The 24,095-nt window shown below is 48.6% G+C and overlaps 1 protein-coding gene across 1 annotated transcript in view; it reads left to right on the top strand.

Annotated features, from left to right (window-relative positions):
- Positions 1–24,095, top strand: part of tecta (tectorin alpha) — a 76,847-nt gene that overhangs the window by 26,383 nt on the left and 26,369 nt on the right. Inside the window, 5 exon segments of the mRNA XM_042343859.1 lie at positions 1,216–1,268; positions 2,615–2,754; positions 2,990–3,277; positions 18,650–18,787; positions 23,435–23,600. Coding sequence (XP_042199793.1) covers positions 1,216–1,268; positions 2,615–2,754; positions 2,990–3,277; positions 18,650–18,787; positions 23,435–23,600 — 785 coding nt within the window.

The following is a 24,095-nucleotide window of genomic DNA, read 5'->3' as shown; positions in this document are numbered from 1 at the left end:
CTTCCTCACTCCCTTCACCTCGCCCCTTCTCTTCCTACTTTCAGGTCTCTGCTGAAGACCTTTCTGTTCAACTGCCCCTTTGGTCATCTTCCTCTCCCTCGGCCCCGGGATCCGTTACTGTGAAGTGCTCTGAGACGCCGTCCGGCGTGGAGAGCGCTATATAAATCCAAGTTGTTGTTGTTATTGTTGCATTTGTGCTCAGTATCCCAGTGTAGGAGCAGAGTTTTGCATTTGCTGTCTTTCATGTGAGATGGTTAACTGTGTTCTTAAAGATCATTCAAAAAGAGAGGGATGTTTCTTCCAATGCCTTGGCCAACAATCCTCATTTATTTTACTGAGTTGTTGCAGTTTCTCAGAGCCTTTTCAATTTAGTAGCTGGGAATGTTTGTTTATGGAAGGATTTTGATGGGAAGTTGTGTAGGTATTCGTGGCTCCGGGTGCTCACAGGAGATAATGCGCACAGGATGTCTTTCCTAGCATTGGAAATTATATCTTGTATCTTTGGGATTCAAATGGAGATCATTCTTGTGTTGTGAATCTTTTCGCTTCAATGGGACCTTTCTCTTGGCCTGGGACTGGATTCATCATTGTCACTTATTTGGTTAATGAGGATGAGATTTGAGCGCCTCTCCTGTGCTGGTGTCTGAAAGGGAGATGCAAATAGTGAAACTGGAGCCACTCTGGTTGGAGAGTGAAAGCTTTGGTCTGTATGAGATGAAAAGCTGCCTCATTCTTGGCTCCAGATTTCTCATTTCAGATTCCCTCCAACATTTGCAATTTTCTTCAGAAAGACATTCAGACTTTAAGTAGCACTTCAGGTCTTGAGTTACAGCCCTGATTGAATTCCATGTCGTCAGTTGATAATCAGCAAGAAAATCAGTTTTTATTCTGTTATATTCTTGCAGCATGTTGGTTTCTCAGACTAATTTCGTAATCTGGAATAATTGACTGGATTTGACCGAGTGCAAATGCTGCTCAGAGCAGGTCGGGTTTAGTTGTGCTCAGGTCAGTGTTTCAAACTCTAATTGTTCTTTAGTCATTTGCAGAAATTAAATTTTGTGTGATGCCGTCCAGGATTTAATTATTTCTGCTCGCTATATTCAATATTTGTTTTAGGGATATTTAATAGTAGTGCAGTAATTAAAAGCGATTAGAGTAAAACGTGGATCCAATCAGTACAGAGATGTGTTCTCAATGTGCCACCAGGAGGCTCAGCCATGGGCTCTGGTAAATCGCTGCTATTTTTGGAGCACTCAGTAAACACCAGTGTTGACTGTAGGCGTCAGAGCTTAAACCTATATAAAGGACCAACTCTGAGGTTTTGAATTCAGGTAACCTTTGAAACTGATGTTGATTGCGTATGGGCAGCTGTACCACCTTCCTCCCTTTCAACCAATTCAGAAGATATAACCACACGTGAGTAATCTCTTTATGGCCATTTAGCCCTGATCTGTAGTAATCATCAAAAATCCGCAATATTTTTGTCAATTTTCTGTCTTTCTGCTCTCTTTTCATGAAGACGGTGACTTGCTGGAGTCGATGTCACTGTGTAGCTGTAAAAGTCGTTACATCCTTTGGGACCTTTGGACAGCGATTACCTTTTAGGAACCCTGACGAACCCTAACCCTAACCCTAACCCAGGGTCACTGTGTCCATTTTAGCTTCTATTTCTGCCCTTGGCCACATAACTTAACACAGACTGGGAGTCAGACCTTTGATCGGTTGGTTTACGTGTCTGCAGCACCTTTACTCATTGGGTGCCGCCAAAAGCAGTTTTATTATTTCTAAAAAGAGGTTTCCATGTGGTGCCTCAACTGCTGATTTCCAACCTGTGCGGAAGTTCATCTATTCGCTGCCTTTCTCGCTCTGTGCCCGGAGTGAAGCTGCAGCGATCATTGTATCACTCCTGATGTTCATTAATGTTTTCTTCCTTTCCTCTCTTTCCTTCCTTCCTCCTTTGTGTTTGTGACATATTTCTGTTTCTCTGTCTATTTATTTATCGGCCATATTACATGTTTTCTACTCGGGAAATTATGTTTTTTAATAATTTAAGTCTTAGGTGAGATGGAATTTGATGTGAAACTGGGAAAGTTCCAACCCATTGGATCAGCTGTTTAGGCTTTTGGTTGGAGACAGAGGGAGAGAGTAGTAATGGGAATAGCGGCGCAGTTTGGACCACTGTTCAGCCCTGAACCACAGATGTGAGGATGGAGGCGATTGAAATGCGGATCTCGAGTTCAGATGCTTTGCAATGACAATTTGTCATTGAGGTCTTGAAAATTGTGAGGAAGCTCTGAAGATGCTTTTATTTAAGAGAATAAGGGTTGAATTACAGCCGAGGCTCTTTGGAGTTTAGATCTGGATTTGGTGGATTCACATTCAGTCGCATAAAACTTTCGATAAACTGCAACGTCAGTGAATAATATGAACATTGTTTTATTGCTAAAGTGCCCCATTTCCCTCTGTGCTCTCAGGATGGCGGGTCCCGTGTGGCTGTGGCTCTGTGCGGTGGTGTCAGTGACGCGGGACGGAGGTCAGTAACTTTGGGCCATTTCCTTTTCCCATTTCCCTGTTTGCAGAGGTCAATAATAATCTTCTGTTTTATCTTTTTCAGTTTTTTGTTCGGAGTTGTTATATCCGTTTGGAACAAACAATGCAGACGCCGAAACTCCCAAAGTGGATGATGGCGGTTCCCCCGAAATTCCCCTCTTGGTCACATTTCCGTATTTTGCTGTGGGTCAGAGGTCTCTGTACGTGAGTACAGTGGCGCTGAGGATATAATGTGTTGTTCTCCTTTTAAATAAAATGTAAATAATATCAAAATCAATCCTGAAAATTCTAATGTTAATGAGTTCAATCATTGGCTTGAAACTGACCCCGTGAAACCCACTGATGCGTTGCGTTCGATTTAAAAGTGAGTTACTGTATCCTCTGCAGTAAAGCTGCTTTTGAAGAGAATAATTTTATAAATCATTTCCCTATTTTTTAGGTGAATAACAATGGAGTGATCTCTTTCAATGTGCAAGTCAGTCAGTTCACTCCGGAGGCTTTCCCTCTGTCTGACGGCCGCTCCTTCATGGCGCCCTTTTGGGCCGATGTGCACAATGGCATTCGAGGGACTGTGTACTTCAGGGAGAGCTCTGAGCCCCACATCCTCCGGAGGGTCACCAGAGACATCAGTAGGAACTTCAGAGATCAGGCGTCGTTCTCGGCCACGTGGGTCTTCATCGCCACTTGGCACCAGGTCACCTTCTATGGCGGCAGCTCAACAACGCCGGTAATCACTCGCGCACTGTCCCTCACAATATAGTTACAACAGATGTAGACGCCCAAACCTTTGCCATTTCCCGATAGCTCCAATGTTTTACATTAACTTGTTCCCCAGTGCTAAGGACAGTGACGGCATTCCGTCAACATTGTTCTTGATTTTAATTGATGATGAATCCTTTATGCTTATGCTGTTCCACTACGATTATAAATGAAACCAATTATAAAAATACAAATACAGAGTTAACTATGACTTTGTGTAGAGGCTGTGAAAACTCTTCCGGTGAACAATGATATATAATCACAACCAACAGGGCCAATATGGTGAGATTTCAGCAGTACTCTCAGCTGTACCTTACTCTTGTGTCACCTCATGATTATGCATGTGAGACAGTCACTCACATATGTAAAATGTTGGACATTTGATTCAGAAGTATAAGGCATTCACTTCAATAACTGTCAACCTCACTCAATGTGCAAGTTGGTCAAGTTGCCGGTTGGTCAAGGAGGGTATACAGCACAGGGAGAGTGTGATCATCCTTCCTGTTGCTGAGTGAAGGATGAGATTTATAACAGTCTGCAGTCCATTTTGCTGTGTGAGTGTCCCGGTGTACATCATTCCTTTTGTCCAGGTGGATGATCGTTACACTACTGATGTATTATAAAAGTTCTGCCTCTTAACATCTCTGATTGCTAAATAATTACTTCTGCTCCACCTTTAATTTCATTGTCTCCCTGAAATCCAGGACCATCTCCAAACCTACCTGCTTCCTCTGGTACAATAGTTATCTCCGTTCCCTCAAATCCTAAACCCGGTTGCTCGAGCGTACATGGCACAAAACCGGCCTCAGTTTTCACTGCCAGCTGTGGCTTGAGCATTTTCACACCAACCATTGCTCCCTCTCGCAAACCGAAACTGCATTCTACCCGCAGGTCATTCTGGAGCCCTAAAATAACTCCGAAATCCTGTTCTCCACCACCCACCACTCCTACGCGTACATCAAGCACCCTCAATCCTATCATTAAATGCCAAGTGCAAAGAGGTCTTTATCTCTGAGATAGAGCAGAGAGCCCAGCAGGGCGAGGAGGGAACTGAATGACGTGGACCAGAGTGAGAATTCTGTTAGGGAATTATGTAAGAGAGGGAATTTGGTGCAGAACTTTTTTTTCTCATATGCATTCCTGGGGAAGTAGGTGTTAAGTATTAAGGAGTGTGAGCAAGGGACAAAAGGTGCTAAATAAATTGTGGAAAATAAACTAAACTGGAATAAAAGGCGAAGGATAAAACTCATAAATTAAAAGTATATATATAAATTTCTCTGTTCTCAAGCAGAGAGCCTAGCAGAGCAAGGACGTACCTGAGTGAAAATGGAACAGAGTGGGAATTCTGTGCAGGAATTTGGTGAGAGTTGGAATTTGGTGCAGTGGGGAAAGAGGTGCATATTTGTAAAATACATAATATTTATATAAAAATAATATAAAACATGTCTGAGAATATGGAAGGGCAAACCTATTGCATGCACAATGTATGCCATGTGGGAACTCCATGATGCTTTGTGTGTAGCATCAGAGAGGAGAAAAAGTTTTTTTTTTCAGGATTCGGAGTAACAAATAGCAATGCAATGAGTAGTCCAGAAAATGGATTTAGACAGGGGAGAAATGCAGATCAGACTCAGTCAGTCTTGGAGTGCATGTACACAGATACAGAAGTGGCTGGGTGACAGAAAGCAGAGCATGGTGGTGGACGGTTTCTTTTTCTGACTGGAGGGATTTGTATTGGTATACCCAGTGGTATTGGGACCAATGCTGTTCGTGATCTATGTAAATGACCTGGACTTGGGTATAAGGAGTACAATTTCAAAGTTTGAGGAAAATACTAAGCTAGGAAAAGTAGCAAACATTGAGGGAGCAGTATCAGACTGCAAATGGACGCAGACCGACTGGTAACATGGGCAGTCACATGGCAGATGAAGTTTAATGTGGAGAAATGCAAAGTTTTTCAAGAGCGAACTGGATAGGTATCTGGGTAAGACGGGTTTGCAAGGTTATGGGGAGAAAGTTGGTGATTGGGGTTAGTGAAAGTGATGCTCTGTCAAAGAGCCGGGACAGACTCGATGGGCTGAATGGCCTCCTTCTGTGCCGTAACATTCTATGAATCTATGAATCTATGATGCATTTTGGGAGATAGAATGAGGAGAGGAAATATAAGCTGATGGTACAATCTTAAAGGGGACGAAGGAACAGAGAGACCTCGGGGTTAGAACATAAGAATTAGGAGCAGGAGTCGGCCATTTGGCCCCTCGAGCCTATGCCCCGCCATTCGATAAGATTGTGGCTGATCTTCAGACCTAACTCTAATTACCCACCCTCTCCCCATATCCCCCAATCCCTCTGTTTTTTAAAGAATCTATCAGTCTCAGCCTTGAAGATGTTCAAGGACTGACATCTACAGCCTTCTGGGGGAGTGAATTCCATAAATTCACTGCCCTCTGAGCGAAGAAATGTTTCCTCAAATCTGTTCTAAAAGGCTGACCCTTAATTTTCAGACTGTGACCCCTGGTTAGAGATTCTCCCACCGGGGAAACAGACCCTCAGTGACTACTTTATCAGCCCTTTAAGAATCTTATATGTTTCAATAAGTTCTCCCCTAATTCTTCTGTACTCTAGAGAATACAGTCCTCGTTTATTCAGCCTATCCTCATAGGTCAGTCCCCTCATCCCAGGCACTAACCGAGTGAATCTACGTTGCACACCCTCGAGGGCAAGTACGTCCTTTTATAAATAAGGAGACCAACACTGCACACAATACTCTCGGTGCGGTCTCACAAGGCCTTATACAGCTGCAGCGAGACTTCCCTACTCTTTACTCTAAACCTTTTGCAATGAACGCTAACATGCCGTTCGCCTTCTCAGTTGCTGCTGCACTGCAAACTAACTTTTTGAGACTGGTGTACAAGGACACCTAAATCCCTCTGAACACTCACACTATCTAATCTCTCCCCCTCTAGAAAATAATCTGTTTTTCTATTTTTTCTACCTAGGTGAATAACTTCACACTTCCCCACTCTCCTCGCCTATCTATATCCCGTTGCAATCTTTTTGCATCATCCTCAGAGCTCACTCTCCCACCGAGTTTAGTGTCATCCGCGAACTTAGATACGTTACATTCAACGTCCTCGTCTGGATCATTGATGTAAATTGTAAATAGCTGAGGCCCGAGCACTGATCCTTGTGGCACTCCACTAGTCACATTCTGCCAATTCGAGAAGGACGCGTTTATCCCTATTCTCTGTTTTCTGCCCGTTAACCACGCTTCAATCCGTGCTAATATGCTTCCATTAATCCCGTCGGCTTTATCCTAGGTGTGCAATCGCCTTTTGTTTGGCACTTTGTCAAATGCCTTTTTCAAATCTAAATATACTACATCTACTGGTTTCCCCCTATCTAACCTGTTAGATACATCTTCAAAAAACTCTAAAAGATTAGTTAAGCATGACTTCCCTTTTGTAAAGCCATGTTGACTGCCTAATCTTGTTATGGTCTTCCAGGAATCCCATAACAACATCTTTAATTAAGGACTCAAGAATTTTCCCTCCCACTGATGTCAGACTAACTGGTCTATAGTTCCCCATCTTCTCTCTCCCACCCTTCTTAAATAGTGGTGTTACGTTTGTAATCTTCCAATCAATGGGAACCATTCCAGAATCCAGAGAATTTTGGAAGATCAAAGACAAGCCATCCACTATCTCACTATCTCTTTTAAAACTGTAGGATGGATGTAGACTATCAGGTCCAGGGGATGTATGAGTTTTAAGACCTGACAATTTACCTAAAGCCATTTCTTTACTAATATTAATTCCCAAGTTGCTCGCTAACATTGTCTTCTTGGTTCCCCTCTATTCTTGGTAGGTTTTCAGTATCTTCTAAGGTGAAGACAGTAGCAAAGTACTTGTTTAATGACTCTGCCATGTCTTTGTCCCCTACTATAATTCCCCCCGTCTCTGCCTGTAGCGGACCCACATTTATCTTTGACAGCCTCTTCCTCTTTATATATTTATAAAAACTCTTGCAGTCTGTGTTTATGTTCCTCGCTATTTTGCCCTCATATTCAATTTTCTCCCTTTTAATCACTTTTTTGTTTCTCCTTTGTTGATCCCTAAAGTTCATATAAGTAAATCTTTGAAGGTGGCAGGACAGGTAGATAAAGCTGTTAAAATACGGGATACTTGCCTTCGTAAATAGGAGTATAGATATGCAAGAGTCAGGAAGTTATGATGAACCTTTATAAAATAGTGGTTAGGCTTCAGCTAGAGGCTGTGTTCAGTTCTGGGCCCCACACTTTAGGAAGGATGTCAAGGCATTGGAGAGAGTGCAAAGGAGATTTACAACAACAACAACTTGGATTTATATAGCGCCCTCCATGCCGGATGGCGTCACAGAGCGCTTCACAGTAATGGATCCCGGGACCGAGCCAGGGGGAGGAAGGTGACCAAAGGCACAGTCGAAAAGAAAGGTTTTCAGCAGAGACCTGGAAATGGGAAGGGAGGGAGTGAGATGAAGGGAGTGAGGGAGGCAGTTCCAGAGCCTCGGGGCATAGTGGCTGAAGGCACGGCCACCGAGGGTGGAGCGGAGGACTCTGGGGACGAGGAGGAGGCCAGACCCAGAGGAACGAGGGCAACGGGTACTGTTTTGAGGAGAGAGGAGGTCAGAGAGGTCGGGGGGTGCAGAGGAGTGCAGGGACTTGAATACAAGGGTGAGGATCTTGAGATCGATCCTCTCTGGGATAGGCAGCCGGTGCAGTCTGGCCAGGACTGGGGTGATCGGGGAGCAGAGTTTCGTGCGGGTGAGAATGCGGGCGGCAGAGTTTTGAATGATTTGAATTTTATGGATGGTAGTGGATGGGAGACCGGCGAGGAGGGCGTGGGTTAGAGTAGTCCAGACTTGAGGTGACAAAGGCATGGACTAGGGTTTCAGCGGCTTTTGGAGAGAGGTATTGGCGGCGATGGGCGATGTATCGGAGGTGGAAGAAAGCAATGCTGTTGAGGGACCGGATGTAGGGGAGAAAGGATAATTGGGGGTCGAACCTGACGCCTAGGTTTCATACGGGTTTGGAGAGTTTTAGTGGGAGGTTGGGTAGGTGTAGGAGGTGAGAGCGTGAGATTTTAGACGTTGACGAGAACCAAAGAGTACGGCTTCCGTCTTGTCAACGTTCAGCTGAAGGAAATTTGCACTCATCCAGCCCCTGAGATCTGATAGGCAGAACATCAGGGGACTGGGGGGAGGTCACAAAGAGAAGTGGAAAAATAGACTTGGGTGTCATCTGCATACATGTGGAAGGGTACCCCATGTCTGCGGGTGACATCCCAACGAGGGAGCATATAGATCAGAAAGAAGAGGGGGCCAAGGATGGATCCTTGGGGTACCCCACAGGTGACCGGGTGAGAGCGGGAAGAGACGGTTTGTGAGGTAGGTGTACTGCTGACGGTTTGTGAGGTAGGACTCGAACCAGGCGAGTGCTGTCTCACTGAGGTGGATGACGGAGGAAAGGCGGTGGAGGAGGATGGCGTGATCAACTGTGTCGAACGCGGCGGAGAGGTCCAGGAGGACAAGGAGGCCGAGGGAGTCCTGGTCACAGATAAAGAGGATGTCGTTTGTGACTTTCACAACGCAGTCTCTGTACTGTGGGCGGAAACCAGACTGGAGGGGTTCGAAGAGGGAGTGGAAGGAGAGGTGTGCGCGAAGTTGGTTGGCAACAACGCGTTCTAGAACTTTTGAGAGGAAGGGCAGGTTAGAAATAGGGTGGTAGTGGCTAAGGTTTGAGGGATCTACGGAGGTTTTTTCAGGAGGGCGGGATGACAGCAGTTTTGAGGAAGGCAGGGACTGATCCAGAGGAGAGGTACTGGTTGATGACGTCAGTCAGTAGTGGGCAGAGGAGGGGGAGCTGTGTGACCAGTAAGTTGGTGGGGAGGGGGTCGAAGCAGCAGGTGGTGGGTTTCATGGAGGTGATGGTGGGTGAGAGGGAGGAGGGAGAGATGGGGAGGAAGGAATGTAGAATGTGGGTGGTGGTAGGAGCAGATGATGAGGAGGGTGAGGGGGACAGAGAGGGTGTGGTGGTGGGTGACAAGAGGCAGGTGGATGAGGCTGCCTGGCGGATGTTAAGTATTTTAGATGAAAAGAAGTCCATGACCTCCTCGCACTTGGCATTTGATACGAAGATTGAGGAGGCCTAAGGGGGGGCACAGAGGAGGTGGAAAAAAGGATTTTAGGGTTGTGTTTAGTCTCCAAGATGATGTTGAATGTGAGGGCCGTTTTTGCGTGTGTCAAAGAACAACGATAGCTGTGGAGATGTTCAAGCCACAGTTGGCGGTGAACTGTCAGGCCAGTTATCCGCCATCTGCGCTTGAGCAGACGGGTTTGGGTCTTCAGGCAGCGGAGATGCTTGTTGTACCAGGGGGATCGGGTGGGTTTGGAGATGTTCCTGGATTTTAGGGGGACGAGGGAGTTGAAGGTGGAGGAGAGGCGATCATGGAGCAGCTGGACAGAGGGATAGGATGTTTGATGATGCGAGGGCCTTTGTGAGGATCTCAGGGGGCAGTAGAGGATGGTTGAGGGCTTGGTGGAGGAGAGAGGGATGTGAGAGGAGAAGGAGATGAAAAAGTGGTCTGAGATGACCTTATCCACTATGCTTAGGTCGGAAATGTCAAGGCCATGGGTGATGACGAGGTCAAGTGCATCACCACGGGTTGTGGGTAGGTGAGTTTATATGAAGGGTAAGGTTTAGGGAGGAGAGGAGGACAGTGAAATCGGCAGAAGTGGTGCAAGGGGAGTTTAGCTGGAGGTTGAAATCACCCATTATGATTTCGAAGCAGAGGGACAGGGAAGAGAGGAGAGTAGATAGGTCTGTGTGGAAGGAGCCGGGGGGCTTAGGGAGTTGGTAGACGAGGAGGATTTTCAAAGGGAGAGAGGGGTGGAAAAGGATGAGGTGCTCGAAGGAGGGGAAGCAGCCAGAGGAGTAGGGGGTGAGACTAAGGGAGGCTTTGGAAATGAAGGCCATTCCGCCACCACGTTGGTTTGGACGGGGGGGTGTGGTGGAAGGTGTAGCCTGGAGGGGAGGCTTCCACTAGGGGGACCGGGTCACTGGGGGAGACCCAGGTTTAGGTGAGTCTGAGAATGTCAAGGTGCTCCTCCAGGCTGAGGTCATGCATGGTGAGGACTTTATTTGAGAGGGAACGGACATTTTGGAGGGAAATGTGGGTGGGTTTGTTGGAGGGTGGGGAGGGAGGAGAGAGTGGTGCGGAGAGGATTTTGAGTTGTACAGGAGAGATGGTTGTGGAGAGTGGTGTGAGTGGAGAGTTGGGGAGGGTACGTATGAGGGAGGGGGAGTTGGGTTTGCCTTAAGGAGTCGGTTTGAGCAACAACAACAACAACAAGATTCCATTTATAAAGCGCCTTTCACGTCAGGAGGACGTCCCAAGGCGCTGCACAGTTGGGTCAGGACCCGAGCAGGGGGAAATGGTCAGGGGGAGGGAAGGGAAGGGAGGGAGCGAGGAGGGGGGAAATGGTCAGGGGGAGGGAAGGGAGGGAGCGAGGAGGGGGGAAATGGTCAGGGGGAGGGAAGGGAGGGAGTGAGGAGGGGGAAGAGAGTCGAGAGGGGAGCTGAAGGCTCGGTCAAAGAGAAAGGTTTTGAGACCGGCCTTGAAGGAGGAAAGGGAGGAAGCGGCGAAGGCACTGGGGGATGGAGTTCCAGAGCCTGGGGGCTGAGAGGCTGAAGGCCTGACCACCGATGGTAGGGCGGTTGGGGCGGGGGACGTGGAGCAGACCGGAGCCGGAGGAACGGAGGGTACGGGCAGGTAGGTAGGGGGATAGTAGGTTGGAGAGGTAGGAGGGAGCAAGGCCGTGGATGGCCTTATAGGTGAGGATGAGGATCTTGAAATCAATCCTCTGGGGGATGGGGAGCCAGTGGAGGCGAGCGAGGGTGGGTGTGATGTGGTCCCGAAGCCTGGTGCGGGACAGTACACGAGCTGCAGAGTTCTGAATGACCTGCAGTGTGGAGGGAGGTGGCGGAAAGGCCGGCGAGGAGAGAGTTCCCATAGTCCAGCCTTGAGGTGACAAAGGCGTGGACCAGGGTTTCAGCCGCGTGAGGGGTGAGGTAATGCCGTAGTCTGGCGATGTTCCGGAGGTGATGGAAGGCGGTGCCAGTTGTGGTGCGGATGTGAGGGAGAAAGGACAGCTCAGGATCGAAGAAAACGCAGAGGTTCCTGACTGGCTTTGAGAGGTGGAGAGTGCAGCCTTGGATGTTGATGGTGTCGGCGCCTGAGGTGCGGAGGCGCTGACGTGAGCCAAACAGGAGGGCCTCGGTTTTTCGCACGAAGCTGAAGAAAGTTGTCTCTCGTCTAAGACTCGATGTCAGACAGGCTGTCAGGACATCGGTGGTCGTGGAGTTGAGAGTAGAGGAGGAAAGGTAGAGTTGGGTGTCATCCGCATACATGTGGAAGTTAACTCCATGTCTGCGGATGATGTCACCACAGGGGGAGCATATAGAGGGTGAAGAGGAGGGGACCGAGGACAGAGCCCTGAGGGACACCGCACGAGACAGTGCGGGGGGTGGAGGAGAAGCCATTTGCAGAGACAAAAAAGACGGTGGGAGAGGTACGACCTAAACCACTCAAGGACAGTGCCTTGAAGGTTGAGGTGGGAGGACAAGCGTTGGAGTAGGATAGCATGGTCGACCGTATCGAATGCTGCCGATAGGTCGAGGAGGACGAGGAGGCAGAGGGAGCCCTGGTCACAGATGGTCAGGATATCATTGGTGACCTTGACCAGGGCAGTTTCTGTGCTATGGGCAGCACGGAAACCCGACTGAAGGGGTTCGAAAAGTGAATGGGTGGAAAGGAAAGAGCGCAGTTGAGAGGCGACAACTCTTTCCAGGACCTTGGAGAGAAAGGGGAGGTTGGAGATGGGCCGGTAGCTTGATAGCTGCGACGCATCAAGGGAGGGTTTTTTCAGGGTGGGCGTGATGGTGGCAGTTTTTAAGGGAATGGGGACAGAGCCAGAGGAGAGGGACAGGTTGACGATGTCGGTGATATGTGGGGCAAGAAAGTGGAGCTGGGAGATAAGGAGTGGAGTGGGGATGGGGTCAAGGGAGCAGGTGGTTGGTTTCAGGGATAGGATGAGTTTGGTGACAGAGGGTGGGGAAACGGGTACAAAAGTGAGTAGGGGAGGATGGGTAGCAGTCGGAGTGAGGGGGTTGGGGGTTGGTGGATGTTGGAGGGGAAGTGACCGCAAAGCAGAGGGAGTGAATGACAGGACACATGGGGTTGCTGCTCTGGGACAGCTAGTGCCGGGAGCCACGATGGGCCCAGCGGAGGATGCCAAGGCTGGAGCAGAGAGAAGTGGTGATGGGTTCGAGGAGAGAGAGAAGGTGGGGAGGCCGGTGGGAGAGAAGGACAGAGCGGGAGTAGTGGATAGAGGGGGGTGGGACAAGAGACATAGAGAGGGGTGGGAGGAGAGACATTTGGAGTGGAGGGGGAGGGGGAGGCTCAGGTCGGGGTGGCAGCCAAAACGCACACGCAGAGACTGGGAGCGAGCGATCAACGGGACGGCATCAGCCCTCAGGCTTAGCCTCCCAGGTCATGGCCGGGATGGCAGTGCCAGGGGCCAGGCCATTGTTGTTGTTGTTGTTGCTGGGGTTTTTTTAAAAAAAAATTTAACTGTGACATCACACCGACATCACTTTGTGAATCGCGCTGCCTCGTCACTTCCCCCCTGCGGTCTCCTACCTCCACTCCGGACTGAGTGGCTCCTCACCTGCTGTGCTTTTATACACAGCCAGGCCTCCTGGTACCATTTACTAGGATGGTACCAGGAATGAGGGATTTCAGTTATCAGGAGAGGCGAGAGAAGCTGGGATTGTTCTTGGAGCTGAGAAGATTAAGAGGAGACTTAACAGAAGTTTTCAAAATGATGAGGGGATTCAATAGGGTGAACAAGGAGAAACTATTTCCACTGGCAGGTGGATCGGTAACCCGAGGACACCAATTTAAAATAGTTGTTAAAAGAAACAGGTGAGGAGAAATGTTTTCGTAAAGCGAGTTATTTGGTCTGGAATGAATTGGGGAAGCCAATTCAATACCAACTTTGAAGAGGGAAGTAGATAATTATGGGAGGACAAGTTTGCAGGGCTATATGGAGAGAGTGGGGGAGTGGGATTGATTTGGAAGCTCTTTTAAAAGAACCGGCACAGACACAATGGGCCGAATGGCCTCCTTCTGCGTTGTATAACTCTATGATTCTATTGACAACATCCGCCTGACCGCCTCCTCCCATATTCCCCACCAACCCCATTCCCTCTCCGTTACCCAATCCTCCCATATCTCCTACCACAGGCCCCAACCTACAATTGTTTGCCTCCATCTCTTCTTCCTCCCTCTCATCCTTCATCACCCAGATGAAACGCACCACCTGCTGCCTCGACCCCCTCCTCACCCAGCTGCTGGTCCTCCGCTGTCCACTACTGGCAGACACGATAAATCAGTCCCTCTCCTCAGGCCCACTCCCTACCTCAAAACAGCTGTTAACACTCCCCTCCTTAAAAAAGCTACTCTCGATCCCTTCAACCTCGGGCACTACCGTCCCATTTCAACCCTGCCCTTCCTGACCAAAGCCCTGGAATGTGTTGTTGCAAATCAACTTTTCTCACACCTCACCCTCCACTTCTTACTCGAGGATCCTCAAGTCTGGTTTTGGCCCAGCACACAGCACAGAGTAACAAATTACTTCCTTTCTCCCTGTGACCAGGGCTCCCTCTGCCTCCTCGTCCTCCCCAAATCTATTTCTCCTTCATCTGCGACTCCCAGTCTACTGGTGTCCTGTCAGCTTGTTTGACGGACATCAAGGCCTGGATGAGTGCAAATTTCCTGCAGCTGAATGTCGGCAAGATGGAAGCCATACTCTTTGCGGGCTTGACCTTCTCAACCTCCCCGGGTTCTCCAGCAGACTCTCCGAACCTGTGTGCAACTTAGGTATCAGGTTCTATGCCCAGCCTTCCGTTCTACCACACATCCATTCCCTGACCAGGATCGTTTTTAATAATAATAATAATAATATTATTAGTAGTTTTTTTCCACCTCTGCTACATTGCCCACCACCGTCCATACCTCACAACAGTCACTTCCCGGCTGCACCATTCTAATGCCCTCCTCGCTGATCTCCCCAGCTCCACCATGAACAAAATACAATTAATTAATAACTCTGCCATCTGGATACTCACCTGCACAAAACTCCGTATCCCCATCACACCAGTTCTAGCCAGGCTCCACTGGCTCCCAATCACCGAATGGATCAATTTCACGATGCTCTCACTCATTTTCAAATCCCTTCAATCCCTCACACCTCCAGAGCTATCCGACTTGCTTACCCCACAACACACAATCCGCTGCCTCCGCTTGGCTGACTCCGGCCTCCTGCTTGGCTCTCATGCCCTCCATTCCACCATCGGCCACTATGCCCAAAACTCTGGAATTCTCTCCCTCAATCCCTCCGCCTTTCCCCTTCATGACCCACATTCAAATCTTATTTCCCCTGGAGAAAAATCCCCCTCCATACCCTCTCCGCTGTCCTGGAGACATCTGAACTCCTACACCTCTGGCCTTCCTCCGGCAATGACCTCCATGGTCACCCTTCTAAATAACTCCCTCTTGGTCATCCTTGATACCCTTGCCATCGTCATCTCCCGCACCACCTCATATTTGCAGAAATCCCCATGGTACACCAGCTACCTCGCTCCCTCCAATCTCACCTGCACAATGCTGAATGCACTTGGCACAAATGCAGTTTAACTGTTCATCTTCAGATCTGCCAGGATTGCACCAAGACCTACTACTCTGCCTCGCCTCAGCTAAGTCATCCTTTTATTCCCAAATCATCTAGGAAGCTATGGACAACCCCAGACTCCTCTTTTCTACCATTAACCAACTCCTCCATCCACCCTCCCATGCCTCTGCCATCCTCTCCTCCAACCCCAAATGTGAACAGATGATGGATTTCCTTGAGTCCAACGTCGAAGGGGTCTACTCTGCCATCTTTAGCCCCTCTACCATCACCCCCTCCCTATCTCTCACTCCCCTTCCGGCCCCCACCACCACCCCCTATCCCTCCCTCCACGCTTTTGACCCTGTTTTCTCTCCTTTATTCACCTTCATCATTTCCCATATGAAACCCACCACCTGCTCCCTTGACCCTATTCCTACCCCTCTCCTCACCTCCCAGATTCACCTCTTTGCCCCCCTACTAACAGACATCATTAACCTCTCCCTGTCCACCATACTGTATCCTTCTCCCTAAAGACAGCCGTCATCATCCCTACTCTCAAAAAGTCTTCCCTTGACCCATCTTTCACGACCATACAATTTCAAACCTTCCTTTTCTTTCCAAGGTCATGGAATAAGTCAGCGCTTCCCAACTTCACTCTTTCCTCTCCCAGCATTCCCTCCATGAACCCCTCCAATCTGGGTTTCATGCTGCTCACAGCATGGAGACAGCCCCGGTCGAAGTAGCAAATGACATTCTGTCCACCTGTGACCAGGGCTCTCTGTCTCCTCATCCTTCTTGACCTCTCAGCCACTTTCGATACCATCAACCACTCTATTCTTCTCCACCACCTCTCATCTCACCTCTCAACGCTTCTGTCCTTGCCTGATTCCAATCCTACTTTCAGCATTGTCTGCATTTTGAAGGAGGCTAAGGGGGGGGCGAGGCAGAATGATTGGGGGATGGAATTCCAGTGGTTGGGGACAGAGTGCCTGAAGGCTCTCCCGCTAATGGTGGGGCGGGTGGGTCGGGGGACGTAGAGCAGACCGGAGTCGGCTGAGCTGAGCTGAGTTTCAGCAGCCTGAGGGGTGAGGTAGTGGCAGAGTCGGGCGATGTTACGGAGGTGAGGGAAGGCAGAGAGGGTCATGGCTTTTATGTGGCGAGTTGGTAGGGGTTAGGAGGTCACAGAGGTAGGGTGGGGCAAGCCCATGGAGGGCTTTGTAGGTGAGGACCAGGATTTTGAACTGGATCCTCTGAAGGATAGGGAGCCAATGGAGTAGGGCAAGAATGGGGGAGATGGGGTCATGGAGTTTGTGACCCCATCTCCCCCATTCTTGCCCTACTCCATTGTGACCCCCCAGGTTCCTGACTGGCTGATGAGTTGAAGCGTGCAACCATGGAGGTTGATGCTGCCACAGCCTGAGGTGCTGAGGCGCTGGCGCGAGCCAATCAGGAGGACCTCAGTCTTAATCACATTCAACTGTAGGACGTTTGCCCTCATCAAGGACTTGATGGCTGACAGGCAGTCTGTCAGGACAGCAGTGGTCCTGGAGTTGAGGGTGGAGGCAGAAAGATAGAGATGGGTGTCATCACCATACATATGGAAGTTGACCATGTAGATATTAAAGAGGAGACAAGGACAGAGCCCTGGGGGACGCCAAACGTGACAGTGCGGGGGCTGGAGGAGAAACTGTTAGAGGCAACAAAGTGGAGACAGTGAGAGAGATAGGAATCAAACCAGGCAAGGGCAGATCCGCGAAGATTAAGTAAAGAGGAGAGGTGGTGCATGAGGATGGAGTGGTCGACAGTGTCGAAGGCGGCAGAGAGGTCGAGGAGGACAAGGAGGCAGAGGGAGGGAGCCTGTCACAAATGTTTAGAATGTCATCAGTGACTTTGACCAGGGCTGTTTCCGTGTTGTGGGCAGCGCGGAAGCCGGATTGGAGGGGTTCAAAGAGGGAATGGCGAGAGAGAAAGGAGTGGAGCTGGGACACGGCGACTCATTCCAGGACCTTGGAGAGGAATGGGAGTTTAGAGATGGGGCGGTAGCTGGAGAGGAGGGATGTGTCCAGGGAAGGTTTTTTCAGGATGGGGTGATGACGACTGTTTTTAGGGGGGTGGGAACTGAACCAGTGGACAAGGAGAAGTTGAGTTTGACTTCAGTTATCAGGAGAGGCAGAGAAGCTTGGATTATTCTCCTTGGACCAGAGAAGATTAAGAGGAGACTTGATAGAAGTTTTCAAAATTATGAGGGCATTCGATAAGGTGAGCAAGGAGAAACTATTTCCACTGGCGGGTGGGTCGGTAACCCGAGGACACTGATTTAAAATAGTTGTTAAAAGAAACGGAGGGGAGGTGAGGAGAAATTATTTTACACAGCGAGTTGTTCAGATATGGAATGCTTTGCCTGAAAGGCCGGTGGAAGCCAATTCAATAACAACTTTTAAGAGAGAAGTAGATAATTATTTGGGGAGGACAAGTTTGCAGGGCTATGGGGAGAGAGCGGGAGAGTGGGGTTGATCAGGGCTATGGGGAGAGAGCGGGGGAGTGGGGTTGATCAGGGATATGGGGAGAGAGCGGGGGAGTGGGGTTGATCAGGGCTATGGGGAGAGAACGAGGGAGTGGGGTTGATCAGGGTTATGGGGAGAGAGCAGGGGAGTGGGGTTGATCAGGGTTATGGGGAGAGAGCGGGGGAGATTGAATTGGAAGCTCTTTTCCAAGAGCCACCACAGACATGATGAGCCGAATGACCTCCTTCTGTGCTGTATAATTCTATGATATCACTATTCATGGTTGCACTCTATACCTCACTGAGCCAATACAGATCCTGTTCGATCTTCAGCCAGCCTTCAAACCCCACGACCCATTCCCCCTTTCCCCATCTCCGCAACATTGCCCCCCTCCACCACTACCTCAACCATAGGCCGTCGAGACACTGACCCACGCTTTCATCATGTCCCAGTTTGACAAGGCCAACTACCTGCTTGCTGGACTTCCCAACTCTTCCCTCCACAAGCTGCAGCTCGTGTCCTCTCCCACACCAGGCTCCACAAACCAATCAACCCTCATTCTTGCCCGGCTTCACTGGCTCCCCATCCCTCAGAGAATTGAGTTCAAAACCCTCATTCTCACCTTCAAAGCCCTCCACGGTTTTGCCCCCCCACCTCTCCGACCTCCTAACCGCATATCAGCATTGGTGATCAGGCATTCAGCATCTCTGCTCCTACACTCTGGAACTCTATCCTGCAATCCCTCTGCTCATCTAAAGACCTTCCTCTTTGACCGTGCCTTCAGCCATCCTCGCATGCCCACCCCACCTGCCCTCCAACCCTCCTGATTCCAACTCCCAGCTCAGGTCAAAACCCCTGATTTTCCAGCCTCCTGGGAAGTCTTTCCGACATGTAGGGCGCTATACAATTATTCGTTGTTGTAAAGGACCTTCCTTTTTGATTGTGCTTACGGTCACTTCCCTGCTCCCTCTCAGGGTCAGACTCTGATACTGCCAAGCTCTCTGAGACACTATCTTGCAGCGAAGGGCACTGCACAAATGCAAGTTGTTGTTGATTTGTTTTTATAGGTGAACACATTTCAGTGCATTCTGGTCACAGATGGAAGAGTTTCCTTCGCCATGTTTAACTACGCTGAGATTCACTGGACAACAGGGACTGCAAGTGGAGGAGACCCACTGACAGGAGTGGGGGGCTCAGCAGCACAGGTTCCCGTACAAGCATGCCACTCGCACTCTACACAGGGACAGACAGTACAGACAGGGACAGGCAAACAGTGCACAGAGGAACAGACAGTACACACAGGGAGAGACAGACAGTACACTGAGATACTCCAGGGCGAGTATCAAAAGTTGGGGAACAAACTCAAGGCCAGAACATCCAAGGTGGTGATCTCTGGATTACTCCCGGTGCCTCAGGCAACGGGGCACCATAATGAAAAGATCAGGCGTATGAACGACTGGCTGGAAAAATGGTCCAGAAAAGAAGGTTTCCGTTTTGTGGACAATTGGGACCACTACTGGGGGAGGTGGGATCATTACCTTGCGGATGGGCGGCACTTAAGCAAGGCAGGGGTTAGCTTCCTGGCCAAGAGATTATCAAATGCTGGGGGGCTAATGTAAACTAGTGGCGAGGTGGGAATGGGTATCCCAGGATAAACAATAGATTAGGAAATAGAGGAAAAAGACAAGTGGGAAATATAGAGCAGGTACATGTGGACAATTTCCTCAAATGCATGTACCTAAATGCATGTAGCTTAGGGAATAAGGTTGATGAGCTGCCGGTTCAACTGGCCGTAGGGGGTTACGATGTGGTAGCAGTAACTGATACATGGCTCAAGCCAGGACAGGAATGGGAGATAAATATTCCAGGATATAATGTGTTCAGGAAGGATAGAGAAAGAAGAAAGATTGAAGGGGTGGCAGTATTAGTTAAGGATAAAATTGCAGGTGTGTAGGAAGGAACGAGGCTCTGGAGGGCCCGATAACAGAATCGATCTGGTTAGAGGTCAGAAATAGGAAAGGAGTGGTTACACTGATAGGGGTTTACTATAGACCACCAGATAGCGGGAAGGAGATAGAAGAGCAGATCTGCAACCAGATCACGGACAGATGTTGGGCGAACAGAGTTGTAATAATGGGGGATTTCAATTATCCCAATATAGACTGGCAAAATAGCAGCGTTAAGGGCAAGGCAGGAGAAAGATTCATCAACTGTGTACAGAAAAATTTTCTTGAGCAGTATCTCCAGTCCTATGAGGAAGGAAGCATTGCTGGATCTAGTCCTGTGGAATGAAATAGGTCAGGTTGAACAGGTTTCGGTAGGGGAGCATCGAGGTAACAGTGACCATAATATTATTAGATTTAGATTACTCATTAACAAGGACAAAGTACAGTCAAGGGTGAAAATGCTTGACTGGAAAAGAGCTAATTTTGATGGGCTAAAGAGGGACCTACAGTTGGTGGACTGGCAAGTAAGACTAGCAGATAAAACGACTCATGAGCAATGGGAAATCTTCAAAGATACGATAGCTCAAGGTCTAAATAGATATATTCCCACAAAAAGGAGTCCTTGTAGCTCAGTGGTTAGAGCACTCGCTTTGCAAGTGAGAGACCTGAGTTCAATTCCAGGCAGAGCGAAACCTTGGGCAAGTTTCCTTACTCCACACACCTAATAATAATCCCTCCAAAACAAAACAATAATAAATTGGTCATTTTCAATCTACGACTGTTTGTGGGACATTGTGTGCGAAATTGGCTGCTGCGTTCGCCCACAAATATACAGTCAATTCACTTTACAGTGTGTTCTGTGAAGCGCTATGGGACGTCCTCCCTATGTGAAAAGCGCTATATCAAATGCAAGAATTATTATTATTAAAAGGGAAATGTGCGACAACCAAGCCAGCCTGGATGACCAGGGATATTCTGTCTAGGATGAAAAAGGAGAAGATGGCGTACGACAATTGGCGTATGCAAGACACTGAGGATAGCAAAGCGCATTATAGAGAATGCAGGAGTGATCTTAAAAGAGCGATAAGACAGGCAAAAAGATTCCATGAGAAGAGGTTAGCGGGTAACATAAAGGGGAATCCTAAAATATTTTATAAGCACATAAAGGAAAAAAGGTTAGTTAAAGGTAATTGCCAATCAACATTGCCAATCAAAGGCAATGACGGCAATCTTGTTGTGGAGGCAGAGGGATGGCTGATGTACTGAACGGGTATTTTGCATCTGTCTTCACAACGGGTTCAAATAGCAGAGGCTTTGGTCATTATATTTCAATCGTCATTGGACACAGGAGTGGTGCCAAGAGACTGGAGAGTGGCTAATGTTATCCCACTCTACAAAAAGGAGCAGAAAGACAAACCCGGAAATTACAGGCCAGTCAGCCTAACTTCGGTAGTAGGAAAGCTACTGGAGACCGTAATCCGGGACAAAATAAATCTCTACTTAGAGGAACACAAAGTAATTAGAGACCCCCAACATGGATTTGTTAAAGGCAAATCTTGCCTAACAAATCTAATAGAATTTTTTGAAGAGGTGACTACGAGGGTTGATGAGGGAAATGCGGTGGACATTATTTACATGGATTTTAAAAAGGCTTTTGACACAGTACCGCAAAAGAGGTTAATAAAAATGCTGGAGGCCCACGGTATTAAGGGAACAGTAGCCGTTTGGATTAGGAACTGACTGAGTGACAGAATGCAGAGGTTGGTGGTTAATGGGTGTTTCTCGCAATGGGAGGAGGTGTGCAGCGGTGTCCCCCAGGGATCTGTGTTGGGACCACTGCTCTTTCTAATATATATTAATGATCTGGACTTGGGCATAGGGAGCACTATTTCTAAGTTTGCAGATGATACCAAGTTAGGTAGGGTAGTAAATAGTGAAGAAGATTGTGACGGACTGCAGGCAGACATACACAGAATGGTGGAATGGGCTGACATGTGGCAGATGGATTTCAATGTAAATAATAAGTGCGAGGTGATACACTTAAGGAGGAAGAATGATAGGAGGCAATATAGGCTTGGTAGCTCAATCTTAAGGGGGGTGAACGTACAGAGAGATCTGGGCATTCAAGTAAGCGATTCATTGAAGGTGGCAGAGCAGGTAGATAGGGCATTTGGTGTACTGAGCTTCATTAGTAGGGGCATAGAGTGTAAGAGTAGGGGTTATGCTTAATCTGTACAAAACACTGGTTAGGCGTCAGCTGGAGTACTGCGTCCAGTTCTGGGCACCTTACCTCAGGAAGGATATTAAGGCACTGAAAAGGGTGCAGAGGAGATTCACGAGAATGATACCAGGAATGGGGAACGTTAGCTATGAGGACAGACTGGAGAAGTTAGGACTTTTCCCATTAGAGCAGAGAAGGTTACGCGGGGACCTGATAGAGGTCTTCAAGATCATGAAAGGTTTCGACAGGTGAGATAGGGAAAAGCTGTTTCCGCTGGTAGGTGTGTCTGTGATTTGTGGTCACAGTCTTAAGATATTAACCAAAAGAAGCTGAGGGGAGGTTAGAAGAAATGTTTTCACTCAGCGAGTTGTTGGAATTTGGAATGATCCGCCCGAAAGGGCAGTGAAGTCCAATTCAATAACAGCTTTTAAGAGAGAACTGGACAGGTATCTGAAGAAGACATTTGCAGAGTTATGGGGAGATAGCTGGTGAGTGGGGTTAATAAAAGTCAGTTGGTCTGTCAGAGCCGCACAGACTCGATGGGCCGAATGGCCTCCTTCTGCGCCATAACATTCTATGATTCTATGATACACTCAGGGACAGGCAGTAAACACAGGGACAGACAGCACACACAGGGACAGACAAACAGTATACATAGGAACAGGCAGACAGTACACATAGGGACAGACAGACAGTATACACAGGAACAGACAGTACACTCAGGGACGACAGACAGTACACACAGAGACAGACAGACAGTACACACAGGTTCAGACAGAGAGTACACTTAGGGACAGGCACACAGGGAAACCTTGTTTCGCCCTTTACCACAAGAGAGATGTACCATCATTGTTTGATGTAGTATTGAGGGGGTGAGCAGTGCTGAATGAATATGTTAATCAATGGTGGTGAGATATTGGGGACAAACTTTTCATTGTAAGTGTTGAATGGCGTCCTGTAGCTCAGTGGTTAAAGCACTTGCCCCGCAAGCGTGAGGTCCTGGGTTTGATTCCCGGGCAGGGCGAAATGTTGGGCAAGTTTCCTTACTCCACACGCTTCTGTTTACCTGGGAGTATGTAGGAACTCAGTTGTTAGTCGATTGGTGGGATCACTTTTCCAGGTTAATAATCTTTTCAAAAGAAAATAAATAATAATAATTTGGTGACTGTTTGTGGGACGCTGTTGTGTGCCATTGGCTGCTATATTTTGCCCACATTCAATTCACTTTACAGTATTTTCTGTGAAGCGCTTTGAGACGTCTAGATGTCATGCTATATCAAATAGAAGGATTATTATTATTCGTTTTGCCTCATAAAACACACTGTCACTTCACTGTACAATATATTCTGTGAAGTGCTTTGAGATTTCTCAATAATAATAATCCTTACATTTGATATAGCGCCATCTTTCTCTGTAGATTGATTTGACTATATTTTGTGAGCGAAACAACATGATAAGGTGCTGTATTAAATGCAAGGATTATCATTATTCAACAGGTAATGTTATCAGAAAAGCCCACAGTACTGCTCCCCCAAACTCTCTGTACCTCAGACAATCCTCTCCTGCTAATTGTAGTGATATTGGTATCGTGTTCCCTGACAACAGGAACTTCAGATCAGACAGAGCTAACTCTCCGTTTCTCTCTGGACTGTTCCCTCACTGACCGCAGTGACTCTGGTTTCCAGGTCGGCTTCAATGGTGGAGACAACAGCCATTTTTTCAGTTTGCCGAGTTCGCGGACTTCTGAGGTGTTAAACATGGAACAAACGAGTAACGTGAACATGCCGGGACGGTGGCTGTTCAGGATTGACGGCGTCACCATTGCTCCTGCGCGAGGCTGCAGCTACCAGGGTGAGGGCGGGGCCACTGGAATGAGGGCGGAGCCATCTGGGTGAGGGCAGGGCCACCGGTTGAGGGTGGGGCCACTGGGTGAGGGCAGGGCCACCGGGTGAGGGCAGGGCCACCGGTTGAGGGTGGGGCCACTGGGTGAGGGCAGGGCCACCGGGTGAGGGTGGGGCCACCGGGTGAGGGTGGGGCCACTGGGTGAGGGCAGGGCCACCGGGTGAGGGCGGAGCCACTGGGTGAGGGCGGGGCCACTGGGTGAGGGCGGGGCCAATGTGGGAAACAGGCTCCCACTGCAATCATCACGTGAATGTGCCACCATTTTCTTCCATCATTAACTGCCTTACAGAACCTACAGCCTCCTCACTCCCCCCCACTCACTCCCCCCTCACACACTACCCCTCACACACTCCCCCCTCACACACTCCTCCCTCACACACTCCCCCCACACACTCCCCCCTCACACACTCCTCCCTCACACTCCTCCCTCACACACTACCCCTC

The sequence above is a fragment of the Callorhinchus milii genome, unplaced genomic scaffold (genome assembly GCF_018977255.1).
Source record: "Callorhinchus milii isolate IMCB2004 unplaced genomic scaffold, IMCB_Cmil_1.0 Scaffold25, whole genome shotgun sequence".
Classification (NCBI taxonomy): domain Eukaryota; kingdom Metazoa; phylum Chordata; class Chondrichthyes; order Chimaeriformes; family Callorhinchidae; genus Callorhinchus; species Callorhinchus milii.
This window is presented reverse-complemented; position numbering and strand designations above follow the sequence as displayed.